Below are 17084 nucleotides of genomic sequence, written 5' to 3'. Positions count from 1 at the left end.
GTTGTACAGCAGTGGGGAGAAAGGAATGAAAGAGAGACGGACGGATGGATACAGTGCACTTATCTCTCGCGCAACCACATTATAAAAAGCCCACCGGGTACCCGGCGTCGCGTCATTGAGTACCATTACTCCGGCTCTCGTGCACGTATATCCAGTACAACTCGATTTTTTTTTTTTTTTTTCCTCTTTTCCCGTAAACAAAAAACGTAAGTCATTTTTGTTGTTTAATATATTGTTCAAGGTAAGGATTGATCGCGCGTTTTATATTACCTTTTATTTTTTCGTTGATATTGTATAGAAAATGCCGGACTACAAGCTGTGGTACTTCAACATTACCGGTCTCGGTGAGCCGATCCGATTCCTCATGAGCTACGCCGGCCTGGACTTCAAGGACCACAGGCTCAGCTTCGAGGAATGGCCCCAGCACAAATCGAGTAAGTTCGCCTATTGTTTTTGGTGAAATAGATAAGAGTATACGAATGGATGTTCATGTGTATATATGTGTAACGTAGAGTGGCGTTTGCCACGTCGCGGGCGTGTCTCCTTACTCCAGCCGCGGCAATTTTTCAATTGTTGTTAATTATTTGATCCAAGGTTTTCTTTCGTCAAATGGTCGGAAAAAAAAAAAAAATTTATATGAATACGTGCACGGGCGTTGGCTAGTATACACGCACCTATACTTAGGTGAGAGGGAGAAGGTGTACGGGTATACCTGTGCGCAGGTACATCAATTACACTGACACACATTACCGGCTAACTCATCGTGTTGTAACGACGAGGGTTTATACATATGCTGCATGCACGGATGCGGTTACTCAAACAATCGAATGGTGTTTTTTTTTTTTTTTTTTTCTTTCCATAGAATCGCGTGCTTCGGATCCAAACACGCTCGTGGGGTCGATGTAAAAAAAAATCGAGATCGGTATGATATGCAATTGTACGTGAGTCACTTGCGCCTTAGCGAGAATAATCATAATTACAAACCATTAACCCGGTGGTGGTTGCAGCCTATTGTGTATTGTGCAATCATTCATGTATATACTGCATCACCATGTTCTGAGAAATATGCATACCGTAACATTTACGGTGCGTAGGTTCTCTCCTTGGTTACATAAACCAGGCTCACTTTTTTTAAATATCATTCCATCACGTTTTATTCACCATAATAAATTGATACCCATACTACACGTATATGTATTGCTGCAGTTAAGCTGTGTTATCGTGTTTACTGATGTGGACGCGCGATTCTTTATCATTTTAGCTACGCAGAACTGTTTTATTATCAGATAAAAATTTACCGATTTTTTTTGTTCGTTTCCACAAAAAAAAAGCCTACAGTTTTTATTTTTGTAAATTTCCGTAGAAATGCCGATGGAGCAGATGCCGATTTTAGAAATCGACGGCAAAGTTTACCACCAGACCAAAGCCATCTGTCGCTACTTGGCGAAGCAGTGCAAGCTCTACAGCTCCGATGATCTTGAGGCTTTGGAAATCGATGGCAGCATCGACGATATCGATGACATGAGGATCCGTAAGTACAGCTCAAGTAGAGCCGGCTATCCTTTCCCAATTGCTCGCAAAAGCCAAACGAATTGTTTTAAGTACTTATTTTAATTTTTTTCCACAAACAAAATAGATTGCACGAGATTTTTCCGCGAGGACGACGCCACATACAAAGCGAAACTAAAGGCCGCGGCTCTTGAAAAAATACCCTTTTATCTGGGCAAGTTCGAAGAGAGGGTGAACAAAAACGGCGGCTTCTTCGTTGGCAACAAGGTACAGTTGTAAACGTTATCTATGCGAGTGTGCACTTAATGCTACCCACGTGTCTCGAGATAAATGTTTTGAACATAAAAAATAAATGGACGTTATTCTTTCACAGATCACTTACGCCGACATCTACTTCACGCCGGTCATCGATTTGCTCACTCACTTCTTGGAGCACGACTACCTCAAGGACTACCCAGCCTTGAAGAAGTTACACGATACCGTTTCGGCACATCCCAAAATCAAGGCTTACCTCGACAAGAGACCGAAAACTGCGTTCTAAATTGATATCATAAAACCTTTTCTTTTTTTTTCTTTTTTCTTTTTTTCTTTTTTATCCATCCAATGTTCTATTTGTACTGTTGCAGAGCGAAAAACTTTGATGAAAAATATTAGATTAAAGATGGATAATTAAACAGTATTGTTTATACAAAAAAGCTTGTTGACTTTATTTTACTTTTTTAGTCACATTTTTATCAAACATGTGTATATACATAAAAATCGTAGTTTAGAAAGATACTTTAGTGAAATTCCAATTGATCTGAGGCTTCCAACTTAACTATCATAATTTTTGAGACGGCGTGGAGTCGGACGGTGGTGCCAGCGACTGATGTAGCTTCGAAACCGCGGTCTTGACGATCTGCTGGAACGTCTCGTCCTCATTGCACGCGACGTCAAGTGTAACCAAGTCGATGTGAGCTTTTTTATTGTCCACCGTGACGTAGAGCTTTTCGCCCTTGAATATCTTGGGAACCGAGTCCTCCCCAAACATCTCCTGCAACATCTCGATGAGACATTCCTTGAAATGCATCCTGTCCATCTTGGTGGGTGCAGCCAGCATTTTTGGGTTGCTGTCCATAGTTTCGGCTTGTAGGAGCGCGGCGAGCACCGCGTCGGCATACATGTCGTTCACGGGAGTAGCCATCCACTCGAGCGTCACTATCTTGCCTTCCACCGTCACGTCTACGTTCTTGAAGATCCGCATCTTCCTGTCGTCGATCATGTCGATGTTTCCAGCTATTTGAGTGAGCAGGTGTTTGAGGGTGGGTAACGATGCTGAATAATATATGCTCATCCTCTGCACCACCTGGCTCATACTCATATCGGTGTATTTGGACAAGTCACACGGATCCAGCAGATGGTAGTTAAAATTGCGCTTGACCAGCACTCCAGATAATTTCTGTCCGGGTTTGGGTTTGTCCACGGCCAATGTGCCCATCACCTTCGCCGTTTTCTCGCCTCTGAAGTAAAGCTCCACTGCCGCAGAATTGCGAGGATTGTGAATTTCGATCGTTGTGTTGGGGTCGTCCTCGTATTCGCGCTGTAGGGCAGCCTTCAAGCGACTCATTTCGTTTTGTTCACCGTGCACGAGGATGACGTGCAGCGGTTTGAGTATTCGTATGAATTCGGAGGTCTGCTGGTAGTCCGTGTGAGCTGAGAACGAAATATAATCCACGGACATCTTTAGCGGCAGTTTTTGGCCGCTCATTGTTTGTATTTCTTCGGGCTCGGAGAGTATCGTCTTGGCCAGGGTTCCTTCCACGCAATAACCGGCAATGATCACTCCGTTTTTGGAATCGGTACACCACGACTCGAATAGCTCGCGCGACAAGCCACTTTGCATCATACCTGGTGATGCCATGACCACGCACGGCCCAATGTCGTCAAAGTGATCGATGCCCTTGAGATTCGATATGTGCTTGAAGACGAACGGATTATTGATAGCGATTTGTTTTCGAATCTTTTCGTTCATCGCGTTTACGTACGTTTGGTAAACGGCCATGCACTTTTTTGCTAAAGACGATGCGTAGTATATCGGAATCTCGTGCAATTCTGGGTGCAGGCTCCAATACTCGTCCAGAATCAAAAGTAATTCTTGCGCTCGGCCCAATGCAAATACAGGAATAAGACACCTGCCGCCACGGTTAACGATTTCATGCACCAAGTTTGTAAAACGACTCTCACGATCCTCGCGTTTTTCGTGGATGTGAGTGCCATAAGTGGATTCTGTGATTAAAACATCTGGATGCACGTTTGGTATTTCTGCAGCCATCAAGTGCCGATCTTCTTGTCGACTAAAGTCTCCCGTGTACAAAATTTTTACACCTGCGGAAAAATAATTACGTATATAATCAGTTGCATCATTCTCAATGTGAGTATTGAAAAAGAAAAATTTACCTGCAATTTCAATCATAAACATAGCGGCACCCAAAACGTGACCAGCATTGTAGGCCCAAAATTTAATACCAGATACATCTTTTTCTTCGTGAAAGTTGATAGTTTCAATCCTATCCATACTGGACTCCAAATCAGCCTCGGTGTAAAGCATCTGTTCAGTAGCAATGTTACTGACTTTGATGTAATCTGATAATAGCCATCTGTAAATAGCCTTAGTTGCATGTGTCATGAGACACCTGCCTTTGAAAGTTGTTTTTGTTAAGAACCAGGGTAGAGCTGCACAATGATCCAAGTGAAAATGCGAGATCAGAAGTAGATCAATCTCGTCCGCTTCCACAAGATCCAAGAATGGCAGCGCGTCCATTCCACTCAATCCTGGATGAATACCGCAATCCAACATAATCTTTTTGCCTTTGAACTCCAGCATGATGCAGGATCGACCTACTTCCTGTCCAGCCCCAAGAGGCCTGACGACTAGTAAATCACTTTCCTCAGCTGGAATCGGAGCATCAGCCTTTCGCTTGACTTGAGCGTTAGACATCTGCAATAGCGTTAGACAACGAATATCAACAATGGTTTAAACGATTGATTATTACCACATGAGAAATGAATATTGGACTTACCTTGACGCTTAATTTCTATTGTGTATAACAACGTGTAGGTTAGGGAGTACGGTGAACGGTCACGGTCATAGACTCATAAAGTTGTGGTATAGTTACCGCAGTTTAATTTTTGCGAGTAGTATATAAACACATGCACGTCCAGCCCCCTCCAATTCTATTAAATCGCTCAACGACCAATCAGATGTGTTTCAGCTGGTTTTTAAATTTCAACTCGCCGTTTTGACGTTACTTCACAGACACTTCACATTCACGTGCCATGCCTCTTCGAGTGAAGTATATTCGTTGAACGAGCAATCTTACGGACTCCTCGAGTTCGCATTCAATAATTAAGTAGTATTTAAGTATTTGGTACATATATTACTATGTCACAAAAATATTCGTCGGTGCGAAAAAAACGCGTGAAAACCACCTTGACTACAGATAATTCGTTAAAAAAGGTGGATAGCGACATCGCAGAGTACTTCGACGACATCCTGAGTTTTGTTCCCGAGAACAATCGGACCAAAAGGACGCGAGTGCCTGTGATACGTGAGGATAATGGTGTCGTGGTGCCAATAATCAGTGTCAAAAGAGCGAATTCGAGGGCAGTGGGGATTAAAGCCAAAGTTGCCGCGGAGAATGTCAGCGCACCTGTATTACCTGCGAAAAGGTGCAAAAGCATTTTGGGAAACGGGGGTGAGAGTGAAGATGACGACAAAAGTGAAAGCTCCCACGTCACGCCGACGCACTTATCTGTTTTGCGGACGCAAAATTTTTGCGTGTCGTTTAAAAATGGCAAGAGTAATATCTTCGATGGCCTTACTCAGGGGAGCTCCAAAATATTGAGTCTTCAGGCATTGAGTGATGTTGACAGTGAGAAACGTTTGGAGCTGTCCAGCTGGGGTCTACCTGCACTGGTTCTTGAGGTAAGTCTTTTTAAAAGTAATATGTGAAATATTAATGCAGATGGAAATATTAGTTATTGGTATTTCAATTGTAAAGCAAAAAATTTATCATCATAGAAGTATCAAGCTAGGGGTGTTAGAAAAATGTTCTGCTGGCAAGTAGAGTGCCTGGCGAATAAAAAAATCTTGGAAGAAAATAAAAATCTGGTTTACTCTGCTCCGACTTCTGCTGGAAAGACATTGGTCGCTGAGTTTCTTCTTTTAAAAACAGTTTTGGAGCGCAGGAAAAAGGTCATTTTCATTTTACCATTTGTGTCTGTTGTCAGAGAGAAAATGTTTTATTTTCAAGTGAGTCAAATACTTTATGCTGTGATGATCAATAGATATTTATGAATTTTTTAAGTTTTCTATGAAATTAAAAATCATCAGGACCTGTTAACGGACAGTGGAGTCAGGGTAGAAGGTTTTATGGGAGGTGTAGCACCATCTGGAGGTTTTTCAGCTGTGCATGTTGCAATAGCTACCATTGAAAAAGCTAATTCTCTGATAAATCGTTTGATGCAAGATGGTGACTTGGCTACTCTAGGAGCTGTTGTTATTGACGAGTTACATTTGCTTGGTGATTCCAGCAGGGGTTATTTGTTGGAACTTTTGCTAACAAAATTGAGATATATGACATTAAAGTAAGATTTTAAAAAAGTATCGCATGACTTACTGCATCAGAAGCAATCATTCATTTTTCTATATGAATGACTTTTCCAGTCTAGAGCATGTTAATATTCAGCTGATTGGCATGTCGGCAACTCTTCCGAATCTTCCTCTCATAGCTGAGTGGCTTGATGCAGAACTCTACAAGACTGATTTCAGACCGATTCCTCTTCAAGAGCAGTGCAAAGTAACATTTGTCAAATTTTTATTGAACAACATTTTCCAGCTCAAAATTAAAAAAAAAAAAAATGAATTTTAGATTGGCTCATCCCTATTTGATAGAAATTTGAAAGAAGTCAGACAACTCGAGCCAGCACCTGACATAGTCAACGACCTGGATGGCATCATTCAGTTGTGTATCGAAACGATAAACGGAGGCCACGGCGTTCTAATATTCTGCCCAACAAAAAATTGGTGCGAAAAACTAGCCACCCAAATGGCTAGCACGTTTTTCCAATTGGGTCGCGACAAAACGCCGCACGGCCAAATATTGCGCAAGCACATTGAGTCCACAGCTGTCGAAGAAGTACTAGAACAGCTTAAAAGCTGCCCAGTTGGCTTGGACAACGTATTGCGGAAAACTGTATCTTTTGGCGTGGCCTTCCATCACGCGGGTTTGACTATGGACGAGCGTGACATTATTGAGGGAGGTTTTCGGTAAGCGAGAGACCAATTTTTCAAATCCTAATGGCTCCGCCCTATTCTTCGATGTAAAATAATAATATTCATCCAATTCATTACAGAGTAGGTTCACTTAAAGTTCTGATAGCTACTTCCACGCTGAGCAGCGGCGTTAATCTTCCTGCCAGGCGAGTAATCATACGTTCGCCACTTTTCGGTGGCAAACTGTTGGACAAATTAACTTACCAGCAAATGATCGGTCGAGCCGGTCGTATGGGCAAGGATACAGCAGGTACGAACCGATTTTTGCTCGTATGCATATTTAAAAATAACGTTAGACAATAACATGAGAAAATTCTAATATTTCAGGTGAAAGTATCCTCATGTGTAATCAGAACGAGCGCTCGGCTGCGTCGAATTTAATGACGTCGTCAATAGAGCCGATCGTATCGTGCCTAAAGGACTCGGGACCTCTGGTTCGTGCTCTCCTCGAGGCTATCGCTAGCCAGATTGTGCGTACTCCGAGAGACCTTGACTTTTACAGCAAATGTACGTTCGTTTACAAATGTGAGGACAACGAAGTCAAAAACTTGGTCAACGAAGCCGTGACATTTTTAATCTCGAATGAATTCCTGCTGTACGTATTTTTTTTTTCTTTTAATCGTAGGTACGCAAATGCCGATTTGTCATTAAAATTGTGGTTAACAAACTCAGCGTTAAAGACGTCGAGGGAGACGAGCAGAGAATGGTAGCGACGTGCTTGGGTAAAGCCTGTCTGTCCGCCTCTGTACCACCACGGGACGCGCTCTTTCTGTTCGAGGAATTACAACGCGCGAGGAAGTGCTTCGTCCTCGACACGGAGCTGCATGTCATCTATCTGGTGACTCCCTTCAATGCTGGTAGTCAGATCGGTCAGATCGACTGGATGAGTTTTCTGGAGCTGTGGCGATCACTGTCGGAGAGTGAGCGTCGCGTCGGCCAGCTCGTTGGTGTCGAGGAGAGATTCCTGATGACTGCCATACGAGGTGTCGTTAAATCTGGCAAAAAGGTAAACTACATCAACAAACTTCCAGCAATTTGGCGATCAGTGATTTTCCTTAATAAAATAAATCTTCGCAATTTTTATCGCAGTTAAACATCCATCGAAGATTTTACACCGCTTTGGCGTTACACGATTTGGTACGGGAGGTACCGTTGAATGCCGTTTGTCGAAAGTACAGCTGCTGCCGCGGACTACTGCAGAGTTTGCAACAGTCATCAGCAACGTTCGCGGGTAATTTTTAACCATGTCGAATATATATATATATTTTTTTTCAATTCAATAGAAGTAGTGACATTATTCTGCATGTTACATCGTGTGCAGGCATGGTAACGAGTTTTTGCAAAGAACTAAAATGGGACTGCATGGAGCTACTATTTGCTCAGTTCCAAACTCGCCTGCAGTTCGGTGTGTGTAGAGATTTACTGGATCTTCTTCGACTGCCAAGCTTGAACGGGCTTCGCGCACGAAGTTTATTTAAGCAGGGGATTACGACCGTAGCCGAACTTGCCGCTGCCAATGAGCTCGATGTCGAAGAAGCATTGAACAAAGCTCTGCCTTTCGAGAGGTATTTAATACTTTGATATTTCAACAATTTTGCGATTAGCTTTGGCATTGTAAAATAAAATATTTTTCTTAGTAAGAAAGATTTTGACGGGGGGAATGAAATGGAGATAGAAAAAAGGACTAAAATGAGAACAGTTTTTATCACGGGAAAAGATGGGCTCACTGCGCGAGAAGCTGCCCTGATTGTCATTAAAGAAGCCCGTGTTTTGCTAAAGGTAATAAAATACCTAGGTATCACTTTTCTACGTTGTTTTTTTTAAACTAAAGAGTGTGCAATTTTTTTTTAGAACGAACTCGGCGTTTGTGATCTTCAGTGGAGTCAAAATCACAAGAACGGGGTTCAAGGCAGTCCTCGTTTTTCCGGTATAAATGCAATTTCTTCGAATCATCTGAGTTTATCGAACCTCTTGCCTCTCTCGCGAAGTCCGTCTTTTGAAGTGCGTACGGTAACGACAGAAGCTGTTATCAATAAGTTCGAAGAAAAATCAATGGAAGTGGGAGAAAAAAATTACAAACCGTCTACTTCGGAAAAATCAATAGATAGTAGAAACGCTACAGCTGCCCTCAAAAATCATAATTTGATATCAATATCCAAATCATCCGATAAAATTGAAAATCAAGTCTCGATTACGGAAGAACTCAATTCAATTTCTAAGTCATTAAATATAACTGAAAGATTTGTGAATGAAAATCAAGCTACGATGATGGAAAAATCACTTAGTGATTTGGAGGCAAAAAAAACTCCAGAAAATAAAACTTGTATCTCTGAAAGTGGTAGCGAAATATTGTCTACGTCTTTGGAAGATATAATTAACGAAAGCGACAAAATCCAAGATGCTTCCAAGACGCTAAGATCAAAGCTGGCGGAGAGGACAAAAAGCTTCTTAAAAGAAGGTCAAATAACTATTCGCTCACTCGATTTTGAAGACGAAATAAACTCATTGATTGATCAATCGCCTAAAATCAAACAAAAACCACAAACGCCCGTTCAGAGTAATGCGAAATCTCAATCACTAGACTCCTTCCAAATGAGCGAACGTGCTATTAGTGAAATCATGCAAGTCGTCGAGAAACAAAACGAAGACGTATTTCAAGTACCAGCACCGGTTGTCGCCGCAAAATCAGAGGAAGAAAAGAAACGCACATCCATAGGCTCGAACTCTTCGAAAAGTCCTAACTTATTCAGTGACAGTTCATTCTTGGATGCACAAGTCTGCAGTATATTGGAGAAAAACGTTATCGAGACCTGTTTCGCTGATTCCGAGAAAAATGATACCCCTCCAAATTCTTTCAAAAATACCCGAACTCGTGAGCTACCTGTAAACGGTAAAGGTTCAATAAATTCTCCATCCACTTTAAAACAAACTACTTCCATTTGCTCCACAAGTACCTCAAAAAACGTGAAAAATAATCCGATCGATAAAAATTCTTCGTCGGCAAAAGTTCAACAACTTTACGAAAGTAAAACGTCAGACTTGAAACAGATATCAATGCCTATGACCTGGAACGACGACTCTTGGGATAGAACAGGCAACATCCAACCCAATAAAGAAAAAGAAAACGTCACAGACGAGAATCTTGACAAGGGGAGTCCGTCAATTCTACACATTTCGAAAATTCGCACACGCAGGCCGCTAATCACGACGCAGATTGGGCCCAAAAAAATTGAAGGCACCATCAATAAAAACCGATCGCGTGATTCGCCTTTAATCGGTACGCCGAAACCGGTTTTGCAAAAACGAGCTTCGGGTAAGGAGAGTGCCGAGAATAAAGTCGTTGCGTGCGGTATTAAAAACAGTTCTAGTCACAAAGCCAACATGCCAATTGTGTTCAGTTCGAATCAATCGGATTCCGAGGACTCGGTGGGCAGTTCGCAAATTACAGTTAAAACTGTGATCAACAAGACTCGTAGTAGAATCGATCAAAAAATAATGGCCACTCAAAAATTACGAAAATCTACGATGGATAAAAGTTCGAGTGCAAAAATTACGTGTGACTCTACTTCAAAGCTAGTCAAACAAAACTCGGATTTTTTTTCAGAAGACACTACCACAAGCGATAACGACAGCTCCGAAAGCTGTTTGATGTTTGATTCGGATGATACTTTTAACTCGCGGCCGAAAAAATCAAAAAGAGTAAAGTATCTAATTTTTTTTTTTTAACTTGTCAGTAATATATTTATCGTTTTGTGGCTAAATCAATTTATTGTGTTTAAAGATCACAGGTAGCACAGCTTCAGACCAAATGTTGCGATCCAACAGTTGTATGAGCACATGGAGTAGCGATGAAATAATCGATCCTAGCTCTGTAAAACTAGTAAACGTAGCAACTTCGAAACAAACGTTCCGATTGTTCCGTAATGAAGTCAAGCGAAAAAATATGGCTATAGCACTTGTCACTGAACCATACAACAGAGATCCAGTTCTCACGATTGGTGGTAGGATAGTGGGTACGGAAAACAAGAAAAATACCAAAAAGACTGAACCTTTTGTATATAAGAACAGTAAAGTCCGCGGGGTCATTTTTAGCTGGGGTGTGAAAGCGGTGTATTACGTGCCTTTTAACAATTCGATAGGTGAGACACTTGTAAATACTAAATTTAAAGTAAAATGTATTTATTTTTAATAAATTATCGAATATTTGTAGAAACAAAGGTTACGATAAAAGAAAGAATGAATTTACTTCGAGAAATTTTAAGTGATCCAACAGTAAGTTTGCGTTGCTTCAAGGCAAAGGAAGTTTATAAATTTTTATACGTGTGCTGTGAAATTCAATCGTCTTGCGAGTTTCTCGATCCTCTAACGGCCGATTGGTTGATGAACTCGGAAAGCGTTTACAAAAGCAACATCGAAATGGTAATTTAATTTTTTATGGTTTTACTTAAATAAAAGTTTTAAGTTGTGGTGAACTAATATATAATTTTAAAGGCTGTCGAGTACTTTCCGAGTGGCATGGATTTAGTCAAAAATTGCGAAAATAATTTTGGTAGTGGTACAGAAGAATGCGCGCGAGCAACCGTCAGGGCTCTACTTGCCTGGTATACGACGAAAGCCATTTTGGAGATTTTCAAAGAACATTGCCCATCTTTACTAGTAGCTTACAGGGGTAATTAAAACTTTTCATTTCATTATCATCAATGAAATTTGATTGTTTTCATGCATCTATTTTTTTATTTGTTCTTTTCAGAAATAGAAATGCCCACCGTTATAATTTTAGCAAAAATGGAATTGAGAGGATTCGGCATTAATATGAGCTCTTTGCGAGAACTCACTACAGTCATGAAAAACGATTTAATTCGCATAGAGGAGAAAGCTTACAGTCTTGCTGGTAGAAAATTCAATTTTAATTCGTCCAAAGAAGTGTCGGCGGTAATTAATTTTAAATAAAAACAAGCACAAACTTTTTAGTCGACTTCACTTACTGAAATTTATACTTTATAAACAGGTTCTTGGATTAAGTAGAAGGGGGAGGGCCTGCACGAATAAGGCTGCCTTGAAATCGTGCGAGAATCCGATTTCCGATCTTGTTACGATGTGGCGGAAACTCAAGAACGTAGAAACAAAAGTATGATATTGTTTGTGGTTAGTTAATTTATTTTATTAGGATTATAAATTAATATCTGCTAATTACAGATTATATTTCCCTTACTACACTTTGAAATGAAAAATGATCGGATACACGGAACTTGCATTACTCATACAGTTACGGGACGCGTCTCGATGCACGAACCAAATTTACAATGTATTCCTCGAGACTTTAAATCAGACATAAGGTAAGAATTTGCAACTATAAAATATATACAATGTCCGTGTAAAAGTTAAATATTTTTTTTTACAGTGGCTGTATATTCAGCACCCGTATGGCATTTGTACCGTCAGAAGGCAATGTCATGCTGTCTGCTGATTTTTGTCAGCTAGAACTTCGAATTCTAGCTCATTTTTCTCAAGATCGTGTTCTATGCAATCTTTTTCACCAGGATGGTGACATTTTCAAAAATATTGCTGCTAGGCTCAATAAAGTTACAGAAGAAATGGTACTTACTACTTACCTTTTAAGCTTCAATAAATAAAATTTTTGAAAATTATTCCAAAATTAGTATAATAAATTTTAACTTTAAGGTGAACGACGAAATGCGTCAACGAGCTAAGCAACTGTGTTATGCCATGATCTATGGGATGGGATCTAAATCGTTAGCGCAAAGTCTTTCTGTCACAGAATCCGAAGCCAAAGACTACCTTGAGACATTTATGAGAACCTATAAAGAAATTCGAGTGTGGCTCAATGCTGTTTCCGAAAAAGCACGCATCGACGGCTACGTTTCAACTTTAATGGACCGTAGACGCGTACTGTCAGGTATCAAGAGCGAAGTTCCAGCAGTCAAAGGTAAATCTTGTTAAAACATTTTTTTTTAACTGTTTCGTTGCGTAAAGCGCTTTTTTTCTTACAATTATTATTATTATTATAGTATCATGGGCTACGACTGTTTATTAAATGTTACTTATTTTCATACAGCACAAGCAGAAAGGCAAGCAGTAAATACCAAAGTACAAGGCTCTGCAGCTGATATTACGAAGAAGGCAATGGTGCTAATAGAAAATAAATTGCGAGAAAAGTTTTCGTGCTTACCAGTGACTTTTCCCACAACGCAGACACAGACACAGACCAGAAGGGGATTACGAAGTAATTATGGGGACTGGAGACCGAGAGGTGCCTACTTAATACTACAGTTGCACGACGAATTACTCTACGAGGTGAATTCGAACGATCTCGAAGTGGTGGCTAGAATTGTTAAGGAATCGATGGAGAATGCTTTTAAGCTAAGCGTGCCCTTGCCGGTTAAAATGCGAGTCGGTTCAGCTTGGGGTAATCTTGAGGAATACGAAATTCAAGATTAACTTATTTGCTTGACTTATTAGGTAAAACATACGTAATTAGGAATTTTTTATTATAATTTAATCGTAGGTAAAACAATTATTTACTTTTTGTTACGGTGATTAGTTTTTAAGAGCTAAATCATTAGGATATTTATTATTTATACGTATCTAATTAGAAGGAAAACTATAGTCATAATTTTATTGTGGCCAAAACTCGACTTGGCTGGTTTTACAGGTTTTTTTTTTTTTGTTTTTTTTGTTTTTTAATCGTGAAGTAATCAATTTTTACACTGTTGCAATAAGTTTTTATGAATCAAATCAATAACATTTTATTCAAAAGTGTTCAATTAATAGAACTAATTTGATTTAATCAAATATAATCGTACATATTGTAAATTTTAATGTAAAAAACGTTTTATTTATATAAATGCATTTCAAAAATTGAGAAATAAAACATTATAAAATTTTTAATTCATATACGTAATTTTTTATTTACTACACTTATGAAGAATGAATATACGCAAAAATACCATAGTAATTTTCACTATCGCGTTACGTAACCCAGAATAAATTAATAAATATATTACCATTTTTATGTAAGCAAAAATAATCTCGAAAATAATTTGATCAAACGTAATTCAGTTTAGTTGAAACATTTTTGAACAATGGAAATAACAGCAATTTTTGTACAGAATGCATGCCTGTCGTTAGCATTTTTTAAATCCCAAACGATCTATGTCCTTATGAAGGATACAGTGGTACGTTATTTATAAATACAAAGTAATAAAAATTTACGAATTCGTTTCCGTTGCCCTTGCGTTATTATAGCTTGATTTTTTTTCGTTGATGGCTGTACCAACGATATCTTGGTAATATTCACCAAAGACACTCCTATTATGCGAAAATAATATAGCAAATTGAGCTGCTACATCAGTCAGTTCTTTTTGAAGTGGTGACAGTCCAGGCGGTATCTGCTGTGGGGCTGCAGTTTGTGATACGATGATATTTCTTAAGAAATGTCGTATTCTCGATGCTGAGAAAAATAATGTCCACGATTAATATTCAAAATGTACTTTATTTTTTTAAATAAAAATTTTTAATATTACTTACTGACGAGTTCGCGAATTTTATGCTCAGGTTTGGGAAGTTTTATTATTTGATTTTCCAAAATCGATAATACATTTTGTTCTGGAATGTCAGCAACATTTGATAAATTTGGAGACGCCTTCATAATATCTGCTTTTACCTGAACTAAGATATTTGGCATGACTTCTTCCAAATCTCTAGAAACCAGTTTTTTAAATGCATGATTTATTAAAGAACCGATTTTAAGTAATTAAAATATTTTCTCACTTGTTAGACACAGTAGTATTCAGCAAAACTAAAATATGTTCCTTTATTTCTTGTTTGCATGGATCAGTTAGTGAACACGAAAGAGGTTTCAAAAGTAATAAAATTGAGCCAGTGATAGCCAATCTACTAGTCTTATTACGTAAATCTAGTAATCTTCCCTGATCTAGCATTAAAGTCTGGAAGAAAGTAATAGCCATTTAATTTTAATTGGAGGCAAATTTTCAAAATACACCTAGGCATAATGAGTGTACTTCTGCGTTTGGTGAAGAGTCAAATTCTAACAAGTCCAAATAAGCTTCAGCCAAAAGGGAGTGTGTTATTTTCTTAATAGAATTGATATCTGTAGTAGCTGAGTTTATTACTTCTTGATTTAGGTGCTGCAATAACCATTTCTTAGTGTAAAAGAGTCCATCTGTTTGAATTTTCAAAAATTCAGCAAATTTTTTCTTTTCATATTCAATACTCGATGCAACTATGTTCGGTCTTATCATGTTAATTGTGAAATTTGCCAAATCCAACTTCATCAATTGAAGAACTTCCATTATTCCCTTGAAAGTATCGATTACATCGGTACATCTTTTTATTTCTTCGATTTTTTCGTCTCTCACGGGAGCGCAGATTTTTGCCATTATAGAAGTTACATATTGAGAATAATGCGAAAAATCTAAAACACCATTTTCTGCTTGCTGTTTAATCAGGTCAACATCAAGAACTTGATTGATTGTTTCTTTTAATCTAGCATTATGTGGAAGAAGTAGTTCATCAAGAGACTGGTGAAAAATGAAATTTGTCTATGTTAATGAATTTTTAAAATATTAAAATAGGAGTAATCAAATGATTATACCTCTTTAATTTCTCCTAATAATCTCAAAGCTTGAGTAAACACTGGTGGTTCTTGTGACAGTTCATTAGCCAAAATATCCCAGAATACTTTGTGCATGATTTCTTTGACTTTTTTATGCAACGTATCGTCTTCTGGCTCCAGTTTGTCTATTTTAAAATTTTTGTCAACAGCGATTTCGTGCGCTAGAGCCATGTTTTGCATGCCTTTTGCTGCTTTTATGATTTCCTCTAAAGAAACAAATTTTGGAGGCGATGCAGCAACCCAGCCATCCAACATAAAGCTCCGAGCCCTATAAATATTTTTTTTTTTTCAGCATCACTCATGGCTAAAGTAGTAATGGTGTAACTAAAAAAAAATCTTTTTTTTACCTTTCAAGGCTATCTTGATCATGATTTTCTAATGACGGAGAAGCACAATTGATTGCTGCAGAGCTAGAAGCTTCTACAGCTTGACACTTTTGTTCATCATTCTTCATTTCTTCACTATTAAAATCAACGGAAAAATATTACTGAGTTTTCTGTATGAACTTCACAACAGCCAAAAACTTATATAACAAATTGAAAAAAATACCTGTCAGGCATATTTGTTGCTATATTTACAAAAAATTCAACAGACTTTCACAAGACACTCTTACATCCAGTAGTGTGCATCCAGCAAAATCTACAGGTTGACTAATTTTGCTGATGCCAGGGAGTGAGTAAAAATGAGGTCAAACTGCATCTATTAAAAGAACACCCACTGTGCCTTTGAACATAAACACACTTGTCCGTGGTAACTTCCTCAAACCTGTTTTTCCATTTTTGTCAATGATTTTATCAAAGAGGAAGTCATTGTCTCTTGATGGTCACTCGCCATTCATGGTAATCCTCTTATTCATACCTGCAATTACAGAGATGATGATGACATTGAACTTTTCAAGGCTATGATAAACCTCCCACTCAAGTTCTTGACATTTATGCAGAAAGCTTCTCAAAGTATACTGCTAATTTTCACAATTTGTTATACCTTTCAAGAAAGGCGTAAGGATGACTCAAAAAATGAAAAACAAAAATTAAAAAAAAAAAAACGTAACAGCTCCTCTGACAATTTCATCAGCCGAAATAAATTTGACAATAAAAACTAATACTTTCCTTCCAGCACACGTAGGCTTTAAAAACGTAACAAAAAGAGTTTCCATTCGGTTACACTTTCACATTATAATGCAATATATCAGCGAAGGAGAACCATTATAAATATACGTGTACATATAGGTATACAAACTACGACGGAAACCTTTGTTATGCGTTCTCTTTGACTTCTTTCCTTTCTGCTCGTTCACAACACACAACAGACGACGCGCTCCAAAACGTGAAACGCATTTTTGCTACATATATATATATATATATGTGTGTGTGTGTGTGTGCATTACACATATAGATATGACGAATACATGCATGCATTGGACTTGACACTTGATTTTTTAAATCTTCGTGCAGCAGCGACGAAGGACGAGGACGCTAAACACTTTAAATTTTGAAGGAGAGAGAGAGAAAACAGGAAAATGCTCGTAACTACAGCTGCAGTCCGTGATGATCGTGATTCACGGTATCTTTTTTTTTTCGTTTTCTGTTTCTTCGGTTTATTAGT

At 38.7% G+C, this 17084-nt stretch overlaps 4 protein-coding genes across 5 annotated transcripts; 2 read left to right on the top strand and 2 right to left on the bottom strand.

Annotated features, from left to right (window-relative positions):
• The first annotated feature begins 104 nt into the window (after positions 1-104).
• Positions 105-2188, top strand: LOC106647923 (glutathione S-transferase). Its single transcript, XM_014364498.2, has 5 exons — positions 105-206; positions 299-434; positions 1364-1531; positions 1637-1776; positions 1883-2188. The coding sequence occupies exons 2-5, from the start codon at positions 302-304 to the stop codon at positions 2048-2050; spliced, it is 609 nt and encodes a 202-aa protein (XP_014219984.2). The 5' UTR covers positions 105-206; positions 299-301; the 3' UTR covers positions 2051-2188.
• A 6-nt stretch (positions 2189-2194) lies between these two features.
• Cpsf73 (cleavage and polyadenylation specificity factor 73) lies at positions 2195-4673 on the bottom strand. Its single transcript, XM_014364484.3, has 3 exons — positions 4569-4673; positions 3946-4486; positions 2195-3873 (listed from the first exon to the last, which is right to left on the bottom strand). The coding sequence occupies exons 2-3, from the start codon at positions 4484-4486 to the stop codon at positions 2330-2332; spliced, it is 2085 nt and encodes a 694-aa protein (XP_014219970.2). The 5' UTR covers positions 4569-4673; the 3' UTR covers positions 2195-2329.
• A 178-nt stretch (positions 4674-4851) lies between these two features.
• On the top strand, positions 4852-13282 carry DNApol-theta (DNA polymerase theta). Its single transcript, XM_089596680.1, has 21 exons — positions 4852-5473; positions 5570-5800; positions 5882-6135; positions 6215-6347; positions 6420-6817; positions 6904-7073; positions 7151-7418; positions 7496-7829; positions 7913-8054; positions 8145-8388; positions 8461-8602; positions 8675-10522; positions 10605-10962; positions 11034-11242; positions 11315-11492; positions 11574-11755; positions 11832-11951; positions 12020-12159; positions 12225-12420; positions 12506-12770; positions 12900-13282. Exons 1-21 carry the CDS (start codon positions 4931-4933, stop codon positions 13280-13282), a joined length of 6738 nt encoding a protein of 2245 aa, XP_089452806.1. The 5' UTR covers positions 4852-4930.
• Positions 13283-13883: 601 nt separating this feature from the next.
• LOC106646888 (T-complex protein 11-like protein 1) lies at positions 13884-16749 on the bottom strand. 2 transcript variants are annotated; one of them, XM_014363082.2, is made up of 9 exons: positions 16731-16749; positions 16245-16337; positions 16029-16178; positions 15827-15940; positions 15459-15747; positions 14866-15384; positions 14615-14790; positions 14372-14544; positions 13884-14294 (listed from the first exon to the last, which is right to left on the bottom strand). In XM_014363082.2, exons 3-9 carry the CDS (start codon positions 16037-16039, stop codon positions 14053-14055), a joined length of 1524 nt encoding a protein of 507 aa, XP_014218568.2. In that variant the 5' UTR covers positions 16040-16178; positions 16245-16337; positions 16731-16749; the 3' UTR covers positions 13884-14052. The 2 variants fall into 2 exon arrangements, with proteins under 2 accessions (XP_014218568.2, XP_014218558.2); XM_014363072.2 differs by having other exon boundaries at positions 16029-16337.
• Between the last annotated feature and the right edge of the window lie 335 nt (positions 16750-17084).

This window comes from Copidosoma floridanum, unplaced genomic scaffold, assembly GCF_036245765.1.
Source record: "Copidosoma floridanum isolate Cflo_tuat_1 unplaced genomic scaffold, Cflo_Japanese_pri ptg000030l, whole genome shotgun sequence".
In the NCBI taxonomy this organism is placed as follows: Eukaryota; Metazoa; Arthropoda; class Insecta; order Hymenoptera; family Encyrtidae; genus Copidosoma; species Copidosoma floridanum.
Note: the sequence above shows the minus strand (reverse complement) of the source record. Positions and strands in the feature narration are given on the sequence as shown.

Bases quoted from the DNA above. Each gene is read 5' to 3' on its own strand.
- LOC106647923 (XM_014364498.2), top strand. From the start codon at position 302: ATGCCGGACTACAAGCTGTGGTACTTCAACATTACCGGTCTCGGTGAG. The intron at 435-1,363 runs GTAAGTTCGCCT...AAATTTCCGTAG, and splicing joins ATGGCCCCAGCACAAATCGA to AAATGCCGATGGAGCAGATG. The intron at 1,777-1,882 runs GTACAGTTGTAA...ATTCTTTCACAG, and splicing joins GCTTCTTCGTTGGCAACAAG to ATCACTTACGCCGACATCTA.
- Cpsf73 (XM_014364484.3), bottom strand. From the start codon at position 4,486: ATGTCTAACGCTCAAGTCAAGCGAAAGGCTGATGCTCCGATTCCAGCT. The intron at 3,874-3,945 runs GTAAATTTTTCT...ATTTTTCCGCAG, and splicing joins GTTTATGATTGAAATTGCAG to GTGTAAAAATTTTGTACACG.
- DNApol-theta (XM_089596680.1), top strand. From the start codon at position 4,931: ATGTCACAAAAATATTCGTCGGTGCGAAAAAAACGCGTGAAAACCACC. The intron at 7,419-7,495 runs GTACGTATTTTT...TAACAAACTCAG, and splicing joins ATCTCGAATGAATTCCTGCT to CGTTAAAGACGTCGAGGGAG. The intron at 8,389-8,460 runs GTATTTAATACT...TATTTTTCTTAG, and splicing joins AAAGCTCTGCCTTTCGAGAG to TAAGAAAGATTTTGACGGGG.
- LOC106646888 (XM_014363072.2), bottom strand. The intron at 15,385-15,458 runs GTATAATCATTT...ATTTTTCACCAG, and splicing joins TATTAGGAGAAATTAAAGAG to TCTCTTGATGAACTACTTCT. The intron at 14,791-14,865 runs GTACACTCATTA...ACTTTCTTCCAG, and splicing joins ACTCTTCACCAAACGCAGAA to ACTTTAATGCTAGATCAGGG.